At 39.5% G+C, this 23,826-nt stretch overlaps 1 protein-coding gene across 1 annotated transcript in view; it reads right to left on the bottom strand.

The window, feature by feature from the left end:
* Positions 1–23,826, bottom strand: part of DST (dystonin) — a 483,034-nt gene that overhangs the window by 418,875 nt on the left and 40,333 nt on the right. The window contains exon 3 of the mRNA XM_055329608.1: positions 4,949–5,149. Within this exon, the coding sequence (XP_055185583.1) occupies positions 4,949–5,149 (201 nt within the window). The remainder of the gene's footprint in view (positions 1–4,948; positions 5,150–23,826) is intronic.

Consider the following 23,826-nt stretch of genomic DNA (forward strand, 5'->3'; position numbering starts at 1 on the left):
TATTTTGATTCCCAAGGACTGACAGTAACATAGTAGCAGATAGGCCAAGCTGCTCCTTCTTCACAGAGGATACAAGGAAGGGTTTTCTATTATAACCCAGGGGATTGGGATTCCTGGGTGACGCAGCGGTTTATCTTTGGCCCAGGGCGCGATCCTGGAGACCCGGGATCGAATCCCACGTCGGGCTCCCGGTGCATGGAGCCTGCTTCTCCCTCTGCCTGTGTCTCTGCCTCTCTCTCTCTCTCTCTCTCTCTCTGTGTGTGTGTGTGTGTGTGTGTGTGACTATCATAAAAAAAATAAAAATAAAAAAAAATAAAATAAAAATAAAAAATAACCCAGGGGATTGAGGACAAAGATCAAGCAGTAACCACAGGCAAAGAGAGTTAAATGCCAAACAGAATTCCAAAGGAAGCTACAAGGGTGTTCTTTAAAATAAAGGAATTTATACCCACCCACATTTCCCACCACCATTTAAAGACCATCTTTGAAAGGGCTTTCTTTTCAGTCCTTTGATCTACAGTTGTTCAGGAAAATTTTGGAGGTATAAGTGGTTGCCTAACAGAGTCTAACACTTGAGTTTTCTTCAAGATTCCTTTGCTCAGAGCTGAAAGAATTAAAAGTTTTTAAGACAATAGGTAACCCAGCAGATGAGAAAGATTTAAAAGGAATAGTAACAGGCCTTGCTGTAGTCGAAATGCTGACCTGGGAAAGAATCGCAAGTTAGAAAGATATGTTTATTTTTCTCCAAGCAAAGCACATGAATCCCTTCACCAAGTTAATCCTGGTTTCATGATGTTTGAGAAATTAAATTCTATCTGTATTAGCACTGTTCATTTAACAATCCACCTACCTTGCATGCTTCTGTACATCCATTATTCTTATACCTATTGTTAACAAATTTATAGTAAATGAAATCTTTTGTAAGATTATGTAAGGGAGGCATAGCAAATCACAGCAGACTCAGTAAGTTGCTGGGGTGTAATTCAGTAAATCCTTTTGAGGCAGTTAGCAAAAGAAATTTGACTTTATTAGTTTAATTCACTCTCTAGGGACACCTGGGTGGCTCAGTGGTTGAGCGTCTCCCTTTAGCTCAGGGCGTGATCCCAGGGTCCCAGGATCAAGTCCCACATTGGGCTTCCTGCATGGAGCCTGCTTCTCCCTCTACCTGTGTGTGTCCCTGCCTCTCTCTCTGTCTCTTGTAAATAAATAAATAAAATCTTTAAAAAAAATAACTCACTCTCTAGAATTCCAAAGAGAAAAGGAAACAAACATTTCCCTTAATTATTTGCCAATTAATTAAGCCAAAGTAAGGTATGAGCTGTACAGTCAAGCTTTCCACAGAAAGGGAAGTGTCCTAAGGTTATGCAAATAAAGCTGGGCTCCTGGTCCTACATATTTGAAAAGGAAAGGGAAGACCATTTAATAATCTAAGCAGGAAAGGAACAGAGAAACATCCTGCTATATTTTTAATGAGCTCAAGGATGTGTAGTTAGCTTTTCCACACTGTAGCAAGTTCCCAACTACAAGATGACCTGAAATCCTGTTAATACTAATTTTTAAAAAATTAAAACTATGCAGTGTTCCAAAATATCTTGCAGCTTTACAATGAGTGCACAAGCAAGTGGAGATAAGGGCAGAGGGAGAAAATCTTCAAGCTGACTCCCATCTGAGCAAGGAGCCTGATATAGGGCTTGATCTTGAGACCCATGAGATCACAGCCCATGAGATCACAACCTGAACCGAAACCAAGAGTTGGAGGCTTAACCAACTGAGCCACCCAGGCGCCCCTCCAACAGAGATTTATAACCTGAACATATCCAAATTGGAAATTTGATTTTGACTCAGCAGCTCAAACCTTCTTCTTCTTCAGTGTTTACCATTTCAGAAAGCAGGACCACTAGTTATCTGCGTTAAGCCTACCTGTCCTCTAATTCCTGAGTCAAAATTATCAGGCTTAATAATCCAGTTACTTGTGGTGGGAGCCTCATGGGCCAAAGTTTTGCCAGCAGGGGGAGCAAGCTACAGCTTGGGCTATGACCTGGGAGCACAAGCAATCTTTAATCAGATATTCTTGCACCTCCGTGAGAAAGTCTCAGAAATTCTAAGTCACAAGGAAATGCACTGTATGAAAAACTGGAATTAATGTGATGTAACAGGAATGGACTCTGTCCCTGATTATTTGCAAGTGCTCTAAAATTTTAATTTCCCTTCATCCCACCCCCAGCACAAACACCTAAATACTTCTTAAGGCTAAGGGTTGTTATATATTAACAGGTGCGCATGAGAGACCAAGAGATAGAAAGATTCTTGTTACTCCCTACAACAAAAAGAGAGGATCAATAAAATGCATGGCAAAGGGCACCTGGGCGGCTCAGTGGTTGAGCGTGTCTGCCTTTGGCTCAGGTCGTGATCCAGGGCCCTGGGATCGAGTCCCACATCAGGCTTCCTGCATAGCTCCTCTTTCATGGCCTCAGCAATTCTTACCAGGACGCAGTAAGACCAGTGCCATCTGCTGCCTATTTGGGCTAGGAATGGTAGATAGGCAGGCTTCTCTTGAAGGTTAGCAGAGTACCTGAGCCTTGCCCACACCTTTGCAAATAGTCCTTTCATTAAACTCTCTTCAGTTAAATTCTCTTAGCATGCTACCTGTGTCTTTCCAGTTACACAGAGCAGAACTTGAACCCATGCCCATTTTCCTACAGGGCCTGATTTTTTCACTTGAATAACTGCTATGTAGGAGATCTGTACAAAGTGCTGGGGATCAAAACAAAAAGTATCTCACTATGATAGGAAGGATCAGAAAAGACTTTCTTGAACAAATTGCTTGGTTATGAGTCAATCTTAAGGGGCGAACTGTAATTCACCAGGCAAACAGAGAAGATAGGCATTCAAGGACAAAGTGGATACCAATTTCAAAGTCACAGAGGATTACATCTTATTACCCAAGGCAGTTACATACAGTGCTCATGAGACAATAATGGTGGTTGAGGGTTTCTAAAGTGTGACAATAATCACTTATACAACCTGAGCCTCGTGGGAAGATTAGAAGCTGCAAGGAATTAGCTAGATTCTGAGCTAGAGAACCAATGTGCCTTTTGTTTACCTTCAACAGATCCCAATCACAGAAGATAAATTCAACTATTTAGCATAATATACAATACCTTAGTGATCTAGCCCTGCCTGACTCAACCAGTCTCATCTACCAGCACCACCTCCAGCTGTTCCTTGAGAATGCCACACCTCTGTGCTTTTGTACAAGGATCTTCTCATCAGAGATACCTACCTCCACTTTCCACCTGATAAACCCATTTTTCAGGACTAATCTCAGGCATCTGCTTCCCTCTAAATATTTCTGACCATTCACAGTGCTTCCATAGTCACTGTTCATAACTGCACAATACATGCACAGACATGCATCAGATTTCCTTGTTTGCATGTCAGTCCACTGACTCAGCTGTGAGTTCCTAGAGCCCATGTAGAAGAAGGTGACAGGTTGTAGAGCTAAGTGATTGGGTTCTAGAACAGGATGCCTAAATCCAAATCTTAGACTCTATCACAAACAGCTAGTTAAACCTGGACCTATTATTTATAATCTCTGAGTCACAGTGTCATCATCCATAAAATGGTAATAATAACAACACCTACTTCACAGGGTCATTAAGTGAGTCCTAATATACAGTGAACCCTTAAGAACTGTCAGTTATTAATATATATCTATGTATCCCTTATTTCCTATATAAAAAAGCTCATGTTTATTAAATGAATAATTTTTCCTACCACTTCATATTAAATATCACATAGATACCAAATTCTACACAGTTTGTTTCATTAAACCATTGAAAAGAAGACTCTCATCTCTAAATATAAGCTTATTTTACCGTTGGTCCAAGATACACAGGACCTTTCCTATAAAGGAATTTAGCTTCTTGCCATTGTCACTGGCCTGTTCACTGAGTCAGACATTCTCCTGGCCTTCTAGCAACCTCCACTTTGCCGGCAGCACAGTTTCCCCCACGGAAGGGCAGTTCTGTTATAATAATTTACAAAAACCTATTATCAAGTCAAATCTTGGTGGTTCCCCTAGGTTAGCATGAGAGATCACAAAAACAGGTTCCCCACAACATAGGAGTGAACCACAGGGAAAAGTCTTTTTAATGCTAAAGCAATGTAAAATTATTTCAGTTATGAAGTATTTTTTGGAAAGTTTTACAGTGGCATTTTCTAACCCCCAAATCTGTAACCATCACAACCTGGGAAAAAAGTCCATGTGTGAGAACCCAAATCAAGAAAAAATATCAGAGGACACAGAAGAATGTGGTCTCTGTGGAGACCAGCTCCCGTGTGAGCCGAAATTTCCAGGTAAGGTAGCTGCAGCCAACAGAGACACAGAGCATTTGGTTAGAAAAGGACAATGCTGCTTGCTGCCTTGGACCAAAACAAAGGCCAAATCTGAGAAGGCTAGCACACTTACTGTCGCCCTGACTGGCTGCAGAGGCCAGTACCAGCCTTATGGGCCAAAGAGCCACCTCCCATTGGAGCTCAGCTACCGCCCCAGATTCCAGCCTTACCTTTCTGTCCTCTACTTCTCTTATGCTGATACTGGCTTCTTGTTGCCCCTCTTCATCAGCTCTGATCTCATCATTATTGTATCTCAGCTTACTGACTCTGTGGCCCCTGCTCTCATTCTCGACCCTCGCTCTAATATAGCTTAGAATTCACCAGTTTTTAAATCACCCCATCTGCAGTGGCCAGCTCTGGCTTCTTTGACAACTCTCTGGTCCAGCACTTTCTGTGAAATCACACTCCTTCCTGGAATTCATATGGGTTCAGAGCACTTACTGAGGGAAACAACAATAGAGTAACCTGATGATTTAATCTGACAATGTTTTAAAACTAAAAGAACCATCATACCATGGATTTAATATCCTTATAAAAGTTCTCTACTTACAGGCCTTCTGGTTGAAGCACCTTGAATGGAGTGATAGAATTCTGGTTGGACTCGGCTATTTTTCTTGATTCTTCGTTTCCTCACGGAAATCTCTTGCTCACTTTGATGGTGAACTTCCACCACAGGCTTGGCTTCTTCCAGGCGAGCAGCCGCAGCCGCTGCTGCTCGTCTTCTAAGATGCCGAGGGCTTGCTCTGAATCCCTGTAGTGGAACACAAACCCAAACAAGTCCAGATTTGTATTGAGTTATTTTCTGGTCAGTCTCTAGGGCTACTTATACAAAGAGCTTCAAAAGTCACCAAGCTCAATGAGATCCTTTTACATTTCTGATGGGAGCATGTATGTAGAAGGAGGCTCAAATCACAAGCTTATGTGTTCTGTGAAGCACCTCAGTATCTCAGAGCCCAGAGTGACCCTACAATAAAACATGCTTTTAATTCAGTAAAGCCAGGGGCCCCTGGGTGGCTCAGCCGGTTAAGCGTCTGACTCTTGGTTTCAGCTCAGGTCATGATCTCAGGGTCCTGGGATGGAGCCTGGCATCTGACTCTGTGTTCAGCAGGGAGTCTGCTTGAGATTCTCTCTCTACCTCTGCCTCTCCCATTACCCCTTCCCCACCTCATGCACACATGCACACCCTCTCTCTCTCTCAAATAAATACATAAATCTTTTAAAATAATTCAGTAAAGCCAGTTTAAAAAAAAACAGCAGGTAAGAACATTGCTTTACTTATGTGTATTTACATCAGACTACGTGTAAAGGAGGGCTATTTCCACTTGGGCATGAAGGCTCATAAAGGAGCAGGGCTGCATATTGTTACATGGCAAAGTGTCACCCTGCATTCCTGAGAGCAGACTCTGAAGGCAAGAAAGCAGGAAGGTAAAGCATCATCACAAAACACCAAAAAGTGAAAATTCTGAACTAAGTGGAGGCAATGCAATAAAGGGATGAGTACAAGCTCAGTTAAACCACATTAAGCATTTGAGAATGCATGAGTTTGGAAAATATCAAAGAATTACATAAAATGATCTCTGTCCTCATATAGCTTACAATTTCCCAAAGAGCAGAAATTCATATATATTCTGGCACGTGTAATTAAGAGTTAAAATGGGCAGTTGAGGACACAGTGCCAGCAGATCTCAGAGGAGGAATCAATGAATGAAGCCAAAAATAGTCTATATTTGACTTAGTTGTGTGGGTGGCATTTGAAGAATGAATAGAATTTATATTCCAGGCAAGGGAAACAACACAAGGAATGAATGAATAAGTAAAGTGATAGATGGGTGGGTAACATATTTATGCAGCAATAGGAAACATTATATCACAACACAAGGATGAGCATATGAGCTATGCACGAAGTATGGTGGGAAATTAGAGGGGGGGGGTTAAATGCTCCACGGCGGGCTTCAGTGAGGTTGTGGGTCCTTCAAATGTTTTTTTTTTTTTTTTAAGATTTATTTATTCATGATAGACAAAGAGAGAGATAGAGGCAGAGACACAGGCAGAGGGAGAAGCAGGCTCCATGCCGGGAACCCAACGAGGGACTCGATCCCGGGACTGCAGGATCACACCCTGGGCCAAAGGCGGGCGCTAAACCGCTGAGCCACCCAGGGATCCCCTCGAATGTTTTTTTAAAGTACGCTCCACACTGGGCGTGGAGCCCAACATGGGACTTGAACTCATGATGCTGAGATCAAGACCTTAGCTGAAAGAGTCAGATGCTTAATCCTCTGAGCCACCTAGGCACCCCAACGGTCTTAGGACTTTTAAAAGGTGTATGATAAGGGGCACTTGGGTGGCTTAGTGGTTAATGCCTTGGGCTCAGGGCATGATTCCAGGACCTGGGATCAGGGAGCCTGCTTCTCCCTCTGCCTATGTCTCTGCTTCTCTGTGTGTGTGTGTGTGTCTCTCATGAGTAAATAAAAAATTTTTTAAATAAATAAAACTTAAAGACTGCAGTAAAAGCATTTAAAAAATGGAGGTTAAGAATTTCAAGGGGAGAAGCAGAAAGATGAGTGTGCACAGGGGGATTCCCACCAACAGACACTGGAGAAGGTCTGATTATGCAGACTCTGAATACCAGGCTGAAGGACAGGAAGAAGGAGAAAAAGGACAAACGTAGGATGTGACCCACAAAGTCAAAAGTAGCACTGAGGTCAACAGAAATCAATAAGAAAGAAATAAATGCAAATGGACTTAACAAAACTGAGGTCACTTGTTTGGGTGCTTTTCTCTCATCCCCAAACATATTGGCCTATTCCCATCCCTTCTCTGTGTGCAAGCTCAGCTGGATCCTTTTCAACCCAAAATAGTCCCAGAAGATCCCCACAATTTCCACATAATCCAGAGACACTACAGCAGCTGTCAGAGAAGAGGATAAAGAAGAGGGAGCTGGGCCAATCCCTAAAATGCTTTCTGGAGCAGTTAGGACCAAACCATCAGAACCAACCACCTCGTGGGGCTGCCTTTTAAACATGCAGGTTCTTAGACATCCTTCCCAAACACACACATGCGTGCGTGCCCATGCTCTCTCTCCCCTTTCCTCTGCTCCCTTCTGAATTACACTCTCTAGGAGTGAGGCCAAAAATGTCAGTTTTTGGCTTGGGTTTGGAGATTTTTTTTGGGGGGGGGGGTCATTCTCCTTTTCCCTTTATTTATTTAATTACTTACTTAAAGATTTACTTTAGAGAGAGAGAGCATGAGTGGAGAGTGGAAGGGCAGAGGGAGAGGGAAAGACAGGCTCTCAAGCAGGCTCCACATTCAGTGCAGCCCCATACAGGGTGTCATCTCACAACCCTGAGATTATGACCCGAGCAGAAACCAAGAGTCAGATGTTCAACCAGCTGTGCCACCCAAGCACCTCTCTTTTATTTTTTATTTTTATTGAACTATAATTGACACACAATGTTACATTAGTCTCAAGTGTGTAAAGAACCTCTTTTTAACAAGCTCCTCTGGTATTTTTTCTGTACTTTGAAGACAGAACCTCTAGGAAGCAGAGCTCAGTCTTACCACTAGGTGGCACTAACTTCCACATCCCCTGCATTCTTGCTAGTTCAGAAATGTGTGCACTGGTGGAATTGACAAGTGTTTGCTAATAAACTCGTTTCTGTCACAGTGGTATGAGGTCAGTGTTATTTCTTTGGTAAGAATGTAGATCCTTCTTCTCTTGTGTTCCTATGAATAATAAGCAACCGAATTTTGTTTAACTTGTATGATCACTAATACTTCTCCTGGCCTACAAATTCTAAAAACACTTGGGGGAAAAAACCCATAAAGCTCCCTTAATGTGACAGCCTCAAAAAGATTAAGATCGGGGTGCCTAGGTGGCTCAGTGGTTGAGCATCTGCCTTCGGCTCAGGTCGTGATCCTGGTGTCCTGGGATCAAGTCCTGCATCGGGATCCCTGCAGGGAGCCTGTTTCTCCCTCTGCCTATGTCTCTGCCTCTCTCTGTGTGTCTCTCATGAATAAATAAATAAAATCTTTTTTAAAAAATTTTTTTAAAGATTAAGATTAAAATATGTTGGTGTGGTCCTTCTGGACAGCAGTAGCTCATTAAACACTGCATCCCTGTATGTACTCTGGAGAAATTCTACCAAGTGGGAAGGTGTTTAAGGTACCACATTACTTGTGATAATAAACATCAGAAACAGTTTAAACCATCCTTCCCTTAACTTCATCATTTTCTTTACACTTCCAGATTTTTTTAAAGATCTGAGCACCACCATGTAGGCCTGCATGATTTCTATCATAGCCAAATACACTGCACTATTTTTAAATAACTTTTTATAAGCACTACACTATATTGTACAGGGACTACAGCTAGCAGTCTCTGTCACTTACTACCTCTGTCACTTCCTAGTTGTGTGATCTTGGATAGTTACTTAACCATTTCTTCATCTGTAAAATGGTGATTAAAACAAGAACTTACTTCATAGGGCTGTTGAGATGAATAAATGAATTAATGTACGTCCTCAGAAGCACATCTGGTGTGTAGTGATACATAAGTGTTGGATATGATTATTATGTATTTCACTTGTGTGAATAAAGGATTTTTTTAAAGATTTTATTTATTTTTTTATTTGAGACAGAGAGAATACAAGCAGGGGGAGGGGCAGGGGGAGAAGGAGAGAGAATCTCAAGCAGACTCCCAGCTGAGCAGGGAGGCTGATACGGGGGCTCAATCCCAGGACCCCAAGATCATGACATGAGCTGAAGTCAGATGCTTAACTGATTGAGCCACCCAGATGCCCAATAAATATATTCTTGTTTTTGTTTTTGTTTTTGTTTTCAATAAATATATTCTTAAAGACAAAATCATGTTATTAATCAGATATAAAATGAAAATTAATCACATGATTGGTGCATCTTGCTGACAGACACACATGAAGTACCAACTACCCATGATCATCAGGAGAGAGAGTTCTTTGCTACAGAGAATCCAGAGCACTTACTCTGTACAAGCTCTGTCATGGAGTAGGTAGGCAAATTACTTCTCTGTGCCTCAGTCTCTTCATCTGTCATATAATAATGCCTCTCTCAAGAAGTTATCATGGTGTTTAAATGAGATAATCCACATTAGGTACTCACAACAGTAAAAATATATCAAAAGGTAGTCCATAAGTTATCATCATTATCATTACTATTTCATTTCCTAGATGTTGCAGCAGCAATTCACTCATCAGCAGGTTGCAGTTATAAACACAGACATGATAGAGAGTCATCACTGGGCAGTCACCCTGCTCATTTCTCTAAACTACTGCAAAGAATTATAGGTCCTAGTTTTAGTAGACTTGCTTGTCCTAAGTATTATAAAAGTAAGCCACAACATCTAACAGAATAAAATTTTATTTTAAACAGTAGGTTCTTACAGATATTAACAGGGCTTGATGGTGATGGTATCAAGTCCATTTCTCTATTCACTTAATCTTGCCTGAACACCCTTTAACCAGTACATAATAAACACTTCAAAGTCTCTCAGCAGTGAATTTCTGCCATTTTTAGGCCACCCCATTTTATCAGCACCTTTTGGGTAATAACTTCTCAAGATATGCAGTCTTGATACAAAGTGCTCCACAGCCCACTCCAGATCTTGCTCCTTATGACCTGTATAGTTAATCAGTAGACACATGGCCAAGGCTCAACCCATTGAAGTTTTTCTGCTTGGACACTGAATATTAAATGGAAGGATGTAAAGACTGGAAAAAAAAAAGTTAGTAGGAAATCATCAGTCTAGTAGCTATACCAAAGACCTTCTGAATCTGCCTAGTTTTGTCTGTTCTAACCAGACAGTCAGTCTTGATTGTGAGCTTTATCAAGTATTTCTAATATATTCTCTTTTGGTTTATGTCAGACTCTTGCCTGCAAACAAAAAATTCCAATGTATACTCTTCTGTTATGCTTTTAGATGACTAGCTATTTTCCTCAAAGGGTTGAGTACTTGACTTAACCAGTTTGGTTGTGTAGATTGGCATAAAAAAGGAGGAGACATTAACAGCAACAATTTACTAAGGACTACTTAGGTGCTAAGCCTATTATATCCACTTCCTAAGCAAGCAAACTGAGACTTATCAGGGCTAAGTAATCTACCTAAGGCAATCTGCAATTAGAAAAGCCCAGATGAGAACTCAGGTCTTTCTGATGCCAAGCCAACACCCATGCCCGTAAGGGCACTCTGCTGTGAGGTATACAGGGCAGAAATATAGTCAGAGATACTGATGTACATATATTTGCAGAACTGGGCACCAAGGAAGTGCAGAGAAATATATGCAGGTTGATTAAAACAAGAATAAAAGGGCAGCCCCGGTGGTGCAGCAGTTTAGTGCCTCCTGCAGCCTGGGGTGTGATCCTGGAGACCCAGGATTGAGTCCCACGTCGGGCTTCCTGTATGGAGCCTGCTTCTCCCTCTGCCTATGTCTCTGCCTCTCTCTCTATGAATAAATAAACAAAATCTTAAAAAAAAAAAAAAAAAACAAGAAAAAGGGGGTGCCTGGGTGGCTCAGTCAGTTAAACATCTGCCTTTGGCTCAGATCATGATCGTGAGGTCCTGGGATGGAGCCCTAAATGGGGCTCCCTACTCAGCAGGGAGTCTGCTTCTCCCTCTCCCTCTGCCCCTCCTCTGACTTTACTCGCTCTCACTCTCTTGCTCAAATAAATATTTTTTAAAAAATAAAACAAGAAAAAGTCTATAAACAATTTAGATAAATGAAGAAGAAATTGAAAAAGTTATCATTTTTAGATAAGAGTTATTGTTAGATAAGATCAAATTACCATCCAGTTTACTGATGAAGTTTCTGAACAAATGAAACTTACATCGAACCATTGAGCACTCAAATAGGATTGCTTTCGTGTTATTGCTATACCTGAGAACACCAAGGTTGAAAGGTACACAAAATATAAATTTACCATAAACAAGTATTATGATACTAAATAAGCTGATATTTTCATAAAGTATATAATAATACCTCATAAAACCTTAATGAGTCTCTTCATTCAAGGTTAGAAATAAAGTATATAGCAAAAGTTCTTGGATCCATGGATAAAATTCAAGGCAGATGAAGAGGACAGCCAACTAACATGGATGAGGAAAAATTATGTCTTTATTGTCACTGATTTATACACTAATCTAGCATATCACTCAATTATGAAAGTAGGCTATAAACCTGATATTATTAATAGTATCAGTGACTTTTGCCACCAACAGGAATCAAATATATTTACATATTTAATTAGTGGCTGTAGCTATCTTGAAATACCAATTTATAATCATCACTACTTCACAATCATAGTAGTTAACAAATCTGCCGCTAGAACTTATTATTTAATTCATTAATAAAGAAGCCATATATTGCTCTGCCCAAAATGTGTTTAATAATTTATAATGATTTTTCAATATAATTGACTTCCTTTATAATTATATATATACACACACACATAATTTTATGCATTTAAAAACATTCTAAAAAAATAAAATAAAATAAAATAAAATAAAATAAAATAAAATAAAATAAAATAAAATAAAATAAAAACATTCTACAACTGAATCCATGGGCTTTACTAGACTGCCAAAGAGGTTTATGGTAAAATAGATCCCGAATACAGAAAATCTCAGAAATGAGTTTATGACCAGACTATTAGCTGCTCACTAAAACCCATGCTTGCCTCTTTTTCTTGGGGACAAGCTAGGCTAGACATTTCCCAGGGCCCTTTGCACTTAGGTAGAGACATTAGATAGAACTGAGCTCTAGCCAGCGGAATATGTAATTAGAAATGTATGCCATTTCTAGATCTAGCCCATGAATACTTCCCAAAGCCACTTCTCCATGTGCCTTTCTTTTAGCTGGAATGACCTTCAGAAGAGACTTGGAAGTCACATATTGAAGATGGTAGTGGCTTTATCAGCCTGGATCCCTGAATAACTGCATGGAGGAAGCCACTCTGTGAACCTATTCACCCACAATATCCTTAAATGAGTAACAAATTTCTATTTTGTTTGAGTTATTAAAGTGTATGTTTGCTACAGAAGTTTGCATTACCCTAATTCAGTGGTTCTCTAACTTTATCAAGAATCAGAGCTACCAGGAAGGCTGATAAAAAAAATACAGACTGCTGGGCCGGACCCTCAGAGCTTCTAATTCAGTAAACCTGGGACAGGAGCTGAGAATCCGCATTTCTAACAAGTCCTCAGCTAATCCTGCCATCCCATAACTACATTGAGAATTCCCACTCTAGTACCAGCTCCTGCCCCTTGCTGTGTCATTAGTGAGTGATTCTAGTCAGAATAACACTAGTCCCTATTGCAGTATGTACAGAGGGACCTCCAAGATTAAAACAACTTTGTCATTTGTGATTTTAATGATCCTATATTAGAAGAACGATCAAGGAAGTCACTATATCTTGACAGTCTGATAGAGAAATACCAAGAGCCCGGGCCATCTAGCACAGAAGCTAAAACTAGAAAAAGAAAAGAAAGGAAAAAAAGAAAAGAAAAGAAAGAAAAGAAAAGAAAAGAAAAGAAAAGAAAAGAAAAGAAAGAAAAGAAAAGAGAAAAGAAAAGAAAAGAAAAGAAAAAGAAAAGAAAGAAAAGAAAAGAAAAGAAAAGGCATTCTATAGACCAGTGTTTCTCAAACTTTAATATGTGTATCTATAGCCTAGGATTCTTATTAAAATGCAGATTGTAGGACCTGAGATTCAGAATTTCTAACAAGCCCCCAGGCTTCCAATGCTCTGATGTGCAGATCAATCTTTGGGTAACAAGGATGTAGAAGGCCTGACAGAAGCTCTGTGGCTCTTGTATAGGCTAACAGTTATAAGGTACAGAAACCATGGTGAGGACAAAAAAATCAGTTGATAGCAGAAGGAAAAGCAGCAGCCAGTGGGGTAGTTCCAAGTCATACCTCTGGCATTTCACTATATACAGTGAGGAGGGAGGCCCTGAATCCACAACTAACTCTCCACTCATCTCTGTGAGGTCAGCCCCTACTATGGGTCTCTTTCTTAAATTCCATTAAATGGCACATATATCCATATAACATATCCTAAATGGCAGTAGGTCTTTGATTCTGCATCTAAATGAACCTAAGACACAAAACACAGCCTCCACAATTGGGGCAGGGAAAAGAATAAAAGGAGACTTTGAGGTTGAAACTATTGGAGATACATCTCCTTTAAGGAGCTTAAAGTGCTTTTTAATTTTAACTGTTAGATTAACCTAAGCAGGGATCACAGGGTAACACTCAGAAAACAACTATAGACTCTCTTCCTGCTGTCCCTCAAATCCACGATGAGGAGTTACCTTTCTCCCAATGCTACACAAAATTTTGAGTGGACTCTACAATATCTTTGGTCATTCTCAGATAATTAAAAAGTCTTCTAGCCACTTCTAGTCACAAAACCAGTGCCACTTTAATGAGGCCCTATCATTCTTCCTGGTTTCCTCTTATACAGGGTTTAAAGCGACTCCAGGCACTTTCTCCCAAGAGATCTATAAGAAATACTCATGTGTCCTTCGCCGTGACACATTCTGGGAAAGCAGGTTGTTTCCGATGCAGCCTACTCTGCTCACTCCTCTGCTAGAGCAGCAGGCCTGCTATGGTCTCTGGTCCTTTGAAATTCTCTCACATGGTCTGGCACCCACCTTGGCACACAGGCTCTGAGGATACAAGTCAAGCTTTCCCAGTAGTCTCTCTAAAATCACTCTCACTAGTCTTAAATGGGCTTCAGATGAGACTCAGGTGCACTGCTAAGGCAATTTCCAGACTGTCATCCTCTGCTCTATCCAATAGGATAGCTACTAGCCACATGCGGCTGTTTACATTTAAATTTTAACTAAACTTAAACTACAAATTCAGGTCCTCAGGTGTACAAGCCACATTCCAATTGTTCGGTATCACATGTGGCGAGAGGTATTAGATGATGCAGATAGAACTTTTCCATTTTCACAGAAGGTCCTATTAATAGCATGGCTCTAATCTCTCATAACTTGATCCTCAGCCTTTATCCATTTAGCCTAAAATTGGTGATGGGTGGTTATAAATGCAATGTACTCTGCTGAGGCAAGCAACACCAAAATCTCAGTACATCAACAAAATAAAAGTTTATGTCTTGCTATCAGCAAGGAGGATAGGTACTCTGCTCCACAGAATCATTTAGGGGGCAAGGCACCATCCATCTTGTCCCTCTAGATCCACAACATCCTCTCCACTCTACTAGTTTATGGAGAAAAAGCCAGGAATGTGTGGGAGAGTTTCAAAAGGCCAGGCCTATAAATGGCATACATCATTTCTCCTTACACTTCATTAACTAGAATTCAGTTATATGGGCATTACCTAACTGCAAGGGAAAGTCAAAAATGTATTTAGGTTAGGTGCCCAAAAAAAGAGAGCACAGATACTGGTGAGCAACAGCAAATTGCCACAGAACTCTTGGCAAAACCAATTTTACAGCCACGTCCTTTGCAAGTCCTGCAAAGGGGTCTAGCTCCTCTCTCTGAAAGATGATCCTTAGCAACTACAACTCTTGAGGGCCTCAGGCCAGACTCAGAAAAAAAAGAGTTCCATTTACACATCTTATCGCCTAGCTAAACATAATTTGAGCCCCATTTAACATTTTCCCAACACTGTTCAGCTGTTAACTTCATCCAATTTTAATTCTTTACAGTTGCATAAATCATAGTCATTCCTGGTTATCCAACACTTCCTATGTGTCAAACCCTGTGTATGCAAGGATTTCATTATTTCTTATTATATGTCTAGAAGGAAAATACCGTATGATGCCCACTTTACAGATAAGAAAATGGACACTTAGTAGTATCTACCCTACGATTGAAATTCAGGCAACCTGACCCATGCTATCAAAGGTCAGCAACTACGGCCAAACCTGACTCACTATTTTTGCAGATTTCACTACTGGAATACGGCCATGCCCACTTATGTACATATAGTCTATGGCTACTTCTGTGCTACACAAGCAGAAGTGAATAATTCCAAAAGAGTTCATACGGCCTCAAAGCCAAAAATTGTTATTTTGGGGGCTTTTACAGAAAAAACCCTGCCTACTCCTGCTCTATAGTATCCTATAGGTCCTTGAGCACTCGGCTTCTAGCGTAGATTAAAAAGTAACTTTGACTCAGTGTTTTGGTCTGCTCATCTACGCTCTCCATCAACAACCTAGTCTGTGAAATATAAGGTCAGTCTGATTTCCCTCCGGCAGCCTGGTCTACCCCATCTGCTTGTGGCTTCATATGCAGATTAAACAACATCTGTTCTGTTGTTTCATCAACCACATAAACGATACTACCAAAGGATGCACTTGCATTATTTTTCTAATAAAGATTATACCTATTCTACGATATTTTTTATATTCGGACTATAACTACCAGATAAAAGGTCTGCACAAATTTATCAAATTGCTTTTGGTACAACAGGTTTCAATCTACCATTCCTTCATCCTGCTTTAGTTTTTAGAGATAAAGCCATCAGCAGAGTAACAGTGAATTTCGTGGGCAGTGGCTGTCCAGTAAGACAAGGCTTATTCTGTTGAAACTGACCTACACTCATTTTTCTCTTAGACAAGATTTATCAACATCATGTTTTTTACCAAAATAAACCATAAAAAGAAAATAAATATCTTAATTTTTAAGAGACTCTCAGAGTATGGAACTCACATTGCATTGGTATTAAAATCAAGTTAAAAGTAGGGTAGAAAGTGCATCCACCATAGTAGAACTAGAACAGGAACATGTTAGTAGCTGCTGGTGGGGCACCACCCAAACCCCACATTTGTGAGCCAGGTACTTATTTCCCCAGCTGCTAGGAGTAATGGCAGCTCCTGACTCTTAGCAGAAGCCTTTCTGGGAATTGCCCTCAGCCTGAGAGCAAGCCGCTTAGCTTACAGTCAACGCCCTCCCCCAGGGCCAATGTTGGTCAATGAAAGGGTGAGTGCTTGCCTCAATTAGGGACATTTCTGAAGGGCCCTCTCATTTTCCAGAACTTGTGGGATCAGCTGAGGTCTCTGTTGCACATGCACAATTCCACTGCTCCATCTGACGGTCCTATTTGTCTCCATCCCAAGGGTGCTCCCCCCATTCAATCCCCTGCACATAATCTCTACCTCCAAGTCTTTCCCTAGGAAGCTGACATGCAACAAACATGAGTCTGATTTCCTAAACAGTGTCATCAATCACTTGTGAACCATATTTAACATTCACCGACAAGAGAGAATCAGCAACAAAGACCTTCAGAAAAGACAGCGAATCTATCCTTAGAAAAAATGAGAGTAACAGCAAAATATCGGGCAAGGTATACATCAAAAACAGGTAGCAAGAAGATGCAGAAGCAGCAACCTTGGGAAGAGGAGTGGTGAGCAGAGTCCTAGAAGGAAGCTGAAGCTCCACTCAAAGCTAAGGAGGCCAAGAGAGGAAGGCTGCCTGGGAAACAGGAGCGCTCAGTGCAATCTGCTCTCAGTGCAGCCTGAGCTCAGCTCAGCGCCTCTTGGCAACCAGGCCCCAGCCCTGGGCACGGGCGGTCATGCGCAATGACAGGCTCTATAAATAGCAGAGCAACCAGCAAATCAGAACCCAGCCTTCATAATTGCAGATCAAGGGGTCCTATAGATGATGATTCCTTAAATGTGAGCACAATCTGTTTGCATGCAGCTCTTTTCTGAGCTACCCACTCACAGACCTTATCACCAACAGCCCTGTCTACAAAATAGAGTCACAGTTTAAAACATGAATGTGTCAGAGACAATGTCCTTTTCAAGATAAGAAGCAAAGAAATATAAAGCAAGGAATCATGTTTTATGAGGTGTTTACAATTTCCCAGTGGTAAATGCTAAGAAGCCAAATAGCACCCAAACAGCAAGATTTCTGAAGTTGTAAACTAGTCACACTATGCAAAGACCATTAGTCACGGTACACAGAAGCCACAAGGCTGGTCATAAGAAAGAAAGCAGCATAAAGGGGCATGAGGAAGGAAAAGGAGCCATAGGAAAAGCACAGGATGAAAGGCAAGGGAGATTGGTGAGGGGTGCCTGGGTGGCTCGGTCAATTAAGCATCTGCCTTGGCTCTGGTCCTGATCCTACCCTCCTAGGATCAGGCCCTGTATGGGGCTCCCTGCTCAGCAGGAAATCTGCTTCTCCTCTCTTCCCCACTCAGTGCTCTCTCTCTCTTTCTGTCTCTCTCAAATAAATAAATAAAATCTATTTTTAAAGGGGGAGAGGGTTGGTGAGGCTATGCAGCCCACTAATTGTGCAGGAGAAAATGTGGGAGTGGGAAAGGGTAAAGACAGTTAAAGAAAAGAAAAGGAGAGAAAAATATGGGGGGAAATGTGCTAATTTGCAACAGGTCATAGCGAAGTGCTAACGTGGCCACTATGTCTTCAAAGGCATCCTGAATACCAAAATCAAAGCCTTTTAGAGTATCAAGTCAATTCCTCAGACAGTGCATTGGAAACAACTCAAGACACAAGAGAGGACAAAATAAAGCCTAACCGTATATATAAATTGAACAGCTAACACTATATACCAAGGAAGAATGGGTGCTTAAACCAACTTTATAACTGCAGCTCTATCAATAGCACCCCCAACCAGCTATTTGCAAGTAATAGGTTAGTCTTAAAGTCCAACAACAATCCCAATAAAGTATTGTTTGTATGAGAAATTCCTAAATTGAGGATGACTCTCTCACGACTCAGGCCAATTCTGCCACAAGACGGATTGGGGGCTCACTAGTTCCAGTGGTAGACAGATAATGGAGGCAAGTAGCAAGTGAGGCCCAGTGAGGGTCATGAATATGTAACAGGCAAGAGCCAGTGGGTCACCCCATGAAAGCTTCAGGCATCCAATGCTCAAAGCCAGACAGGCACTAGGTGACTGGTTCAGGCACAACAGGACCTGGGCAGCCATAGGGGATAAAGGTCCTAAGACCCATTAGCGTCCTCCCTGTTGCCCGCCTCCCTTCCAATATGAATTCTTGACATTCCCCAGGATCTACCAAACAAAAGATATCAGCTCATCAGCTGTCAAATGTTCTGATTACTCAGTGACCACTTACTATAGGTTGTTAAATATTAAGAATTTTGAATACCAGCCCCACCAATGTATAAAGTCACCAAAAGCTATTCAGGCTTTTGGGCTGGAGTTTAGGGCAGAATTTTCAGTCCCAAAGGTGAGCTATGACTAAAACAGTAAAATGGAGTAGTCATTTACTGAGCCTCAGGCCAGGAGCCCCTAGATGGATGCTTGCCAAGCTCACCATCAAGTCTCAGGCACAATGCCTGTGAAGCAAGCCTAAAAACACCACAGGCAGAAGCTTCCAGCACATACTGCTCTGATCAGAAATGTCTCCAAAACACTGACAGCCCCCACTGAGGATGCACAGAGCAAAAAGGACTGACCATTTCTGCCCACAGTCTGAAAGCTGACCCTTTGCCCTGATGAGACTGATTTAATGTGTTATTTGGTCTGTGTTCAAATCTTAAATGCTTTTCAGCACATGTCCTCTAAAATCTGCTTACTCTCAAGACATACTTATCAGCAAGAAGAAAAAGAAATGTTTTCATGACCTAAAATCTTATGATAATTCATACCAAATAAAGAGAAAGAGAAAAAGGAAGAGAGAGAGCTAATAGGACCAAGGTACAAATAAAGACAGAGGACTGAGGGAAATGTTGATGGCTAGTCCATCCTGAGGGTAGTGATGACATCTTTTACTGCTCATTTCTGCTCTGTCTTTGACATATATCATGTGGACGTCAGCAAAATCTCTGCTTTAAGCAGTCACCTTGTACTGACTCTTTCCCAAGGTGATGTAGTTACTAAAAGCTTTAAAGAGATTGTGTTACTCTCTCTCTCTTGAGTTATTTGGGCAAGAGCTATGAACTTTTTAACCTAGATCATATGATCCTGTTGACTTTTCCCAGTTGATTGATTTAAGTGGTATTTATTTCAATGTGGCTTTTTCACAGTATTTATCACAGTTTGACTTATCTAAAATGCACTCCTGGATATGAAGGCAGTGACATGCTTTATTTCTCTTTCTATCCTACTTTGTTCCTACTTATATATGGCACAAGTGGATTCTCAGTGTTTTGGTTTCTCTTTTTTAAAGATTTGCCTAAAAATTCAGAAAAGAACAAATTAGAGACTTAAACCCGCCAAAAAGAGTATCTACCACATTCTTCCTGAACTATATAAATAAATGAATGTGCCCATTTTATACATCTCTCCAGGGTAATAACTGTGAAATTAGCATCCTGATTCTTTGCCTATGCTAGTACAGATATCCATACATATATAAATATTTATATATAAAATAAAAATTTTTAACAAAAATAGGATCTTGCTATATATATAGTTTTGTATATATATAAACTATATATATATATAGTTTTGTATTTTGCTCTTTTCATTTAACAATAATATAGAAATAGATTTAAAATTATAAAGGTAGTACATTCCTTTTAACAACTGATTGATTTTCTAGTATCTAGGTGTGTCATACTTTAGCCAACTATTCTCTTACAGATTAAAATTTGGGATATTTATATTTGTTTCTATTGTAAACAGTGCAATAAACAAAACACATATGTATTTTTAACTAAATCTCTATTTACAAATGAAATTGCCAGGCCACAGAAAAATCACATTGCAAAGATACTTCCAGATTTGTCTCTAAAAATGTAGAACCAAACTACATTTCTAGCAACACTAGGAAAGTGTCTAATCCTATTCCTATCATTCCTGGATAGCATCGACCTTTTTATTTATTGCCAGTCTGATGGGCAAAAAACTAGCCATAATTTGCATTTTGAATAGGTTGGAAATTCAAATTTTTATAAGCCATTTTTTCGTTGTTTTCTTTGAATTATCTGTTCACATCTTTTGCTAATTTGTCTATAAATTACATGTATTTGTCATACTGATTTTGTGGAAGCTTTTATAGAACAGGAATATGACTATATGCAGCAAGTATGTTTGTCCGGTTTGAAACCTGTCTTTTAATCTTATTATACAGAAGTATACAATTCCTTTATTCAATACTGACAATCTTTTCCTTTATAACTTCTAAATTTTGTTTTTTCCTAGAAAGTTTCTCCCAATTGCTATATTATAAAATGTTCTCCCAAATCTTCCTCTATTCCTTAAGTCTTTTAAGTGTACATTTATAATCTTTCTAGAATATCATATTTTTAATCCATCTGAAATTAACTTTTGACTCTACTGTGAGGTATAAACTAATTTTATTTCTTCCCAAGGGGGTAACATCCACTGAACTATTCTTTCTACAAAGAGTTTATTTTATTCATTTTTATTTTTTTAAATGTGTTTATTTCTTATTATAGAAAATGTCAAAATATTAAAAAAGGTAAAAGAGTGTAAAGAACTCGAAGTACCCATCATCCAGCTTCAAGAACTATCAATCCACTTCTATTGATTTAAAGTATCATTTTTATCATTTACTAAATACCTACCTTATTTGAATATGTATCTGAACATTCTGCTGTACTTTAATCAATGTGGTTATTTTTATAACAATAAAAACACATAAAATTTTTATAAGAACAATAGAAATATAATCTATACTGCATTATAGTGAAATGAAAAGTATAGTAACATAGAGGCAACTGCATAATAAATAAATCCAAAAATACGTTGACTTGAACAAGATAGACATTCATTTTCCCCGTGGCTAGTCCTAAACTGATAGGTCGCTCTGATCCATGAGGTCATCCAAGGAGCCAGGATCCTACTCTATCTCTGCTATGCCTTCCCCTCAGGTATTCCTTGTCCACACATTTGGAACTGGCTTGCCAACACTACAATTCCTTTCCAGCTATGGGAAGAAAGAAAAGGACTGTGGGAGACAAGCAGCTCTGTTTTAAAGACTTGACCTAAATGTGCATACATCACTTCGACATACATCCAACTGGCCAGAATTTAACAGAACTGCAAGAGAGGCTGAAAAATGGAGGCTCTAGCTGTTTTGCCATATGCCCACTCATAAGTATAGAGTATCTGTATTACAAAAATAGGGGAAGATTGAGTTTTGAGGAAAAATTCATACATAAGTCTTTACTATAAAAGTGAGTGTAAAAATTTTTGTACAACAGAGTTCAATTATCTCCAAGATTTTACTTATTTACTCATTTTAGAGAGAGAGAGAGAGAGAAAGAGAGAGAGAGCAGGGTGAGGGGCAGAGGGGGAGAGAGAATCTCAAGTGCATTCTGTACTGAGTACAGAGCCCAATGCGGGGCTCTGTCTCACAACCCTGAAATCAGTCCGGAGCCAAAATCGAGTCAGACACCTAACTGACTGAACCACCCAGGCGCCCCCCAGAGTTTGATTATCTTTAAAGGCACTTAAAGAGTCATCAAATTTAGAAATAAATTATGCTGTTTTATAATATAGAAAGACAAGAATTCCAAAATTGTTAACTTCCAACAATGACAAGAAGCCATCAGAAGCAGATATTTTCAAACAAATCAAACAAAGGTGATGTTTGATTAACGAATAGGAAAGTAACTGTTCTTTTTAACTGCAGTATAAAAGGGGTATTTTGAAAATGGGTATTTGAATATATTTCTATTAACATATGATTGTTTCCCTTAAAAAACTAAATTTATTATCTAGAAAAGCTCTAATTTTATAGACTTTTAAATTTGAAAATAGAATTCTTTAGTCAATTTAAAAACCACCCAAATGGAATATAAAAAATAGTGAAAGGAATTAAAGGGGAAAGGAGAGAAAATGAGTGGGAAATATCAGAGAGGGTGATAGAACACTAGAGACTCCTAACTTTGGGAAATGAACAAGGGGTAGTGGAAGGGGAGGTGGGCGGGGGGATGGGGTGACTGGGTGACGGGCACTGAGGCCCGGGGCACTTGACGGGATGAGCACTCGGTGTTATACTATATGTTGGCAAATCGAACTCCAATATAAAAATATACAAAGAAAAAAAAGAAGAAAGAAAAACACAGAGACACCACCCTTTCTAAAGATAAGATTTCTTATGTTGTGGCATTCAGGTATTCTTTATTTTGTATCCTATTAAGTTTCTTCAGAATTTTCTTTAATAAATTAATGTTCATAGCTCAAAAACAAAAAAAAAAAACAAATGAAGATTTTCAGTGAGTTTTGGAATCATTTGTTAAAAGTATAAAAATCAGGGATCCCTGGGTGGCTCAGCGGTTTAGCACCTGCCTTTGGCCCAGGGTGCGATCCTGGAGTCCCGGGATGGAGTCCTGTGTGGGGCTCCCGGCATGGAGCCTGCTTCTCCCTCCTCCTGTGTCTCTGCCTCTCTCTCTCTCTCTCTATGTCTATCATAAATAAATAAGTCTTTTAAAAAAAAGTATAAAAATCAATTCCTTCAGATTAGTTCATAAGAAAACCATTGACATTAGGAAAAATTTATATATATATATAGATCCCTTTCTATATATATATTATATAATATGTAACATATACTATAACAATATACAATACCTAGTATATTGCATATATTTAAATATACATATACAATATATTACATAATACATAATACAATCACATAACATTTCATATAATATATATTACATGTAATATGCATATACACATAGATATCCCTTTACATATGTGTATATATAATACATAATGTATATACACATATAAAGGGATATCTATGCGTATATGTATTTATTTAAGGAAATTATTATAATATTATAAATATCCCTTTAGAAATATACATATAAGCTCCTATTGGCATTAACAATTAAAATTTCTGTGTTTCCCATATGCTATATGCCAGCACGGATATCAGACAATAAATATACTCCAAGCTAATAAATACGAGTTGCCTTTACCAAAAGCTGTTAGAGACAGAGAGCATTTTGTTGTATATTAAGCATATGCTGCAATATGTAATGATTTCTCCACTCTAGCCTGTCTTTAATTAGAGTTTTGGCTAAAATTTTTGACCCACAATTACTGACAAAAAAAGCATGCCAGTGATAGTTCTAGACCTTTATGCCAAAGAGAAACAAAGGAAGCAGGGTGCCCTGAGTCACAAAATGGAAGTTTTGCAATGGCTCAAGACAACCTTAAAGAAACCATTAAAGACACATGAGGACAAAGATTTGAAACTAACTGCAGCTTAATGGATATCGTTGGTGGAAGGACTGACTAACAGCTTGATGGATAGCTAGAAGAATGGCTAAGAGAAATACTTCACTCCACAAAACCTGAAGAGAACAAGAGAATGACTGCCAACTTACACTGGCAGGAAACACATCTCAGGAACACTAATTCAGTTAACACTCTCATTTCCAGGATCTGGAAAGGGTTATGCATGTATCATCAAGTTCTATCTAAGCTTATAACAGATAATTATCATTCAAAGTATTCCA

This window comes from Nyctereutes procyonoides, unplaced genomic scaffold (assembly GCF_905146905.1).
Source record: "Nyctereutes procyonoides isolate TBG_1078 unplaced genomic scaffold, NYPRO_anot_genome, whole genome shotgun sequence".
In the NCBI taxonomy this organism is placed as follows: domain Eukaryota; kingdom Metazoa; phylum Chordata; class Mammalia; order Carnivora; family Canidae; genus Nyctereutes; species Nyctereutes procyonoides.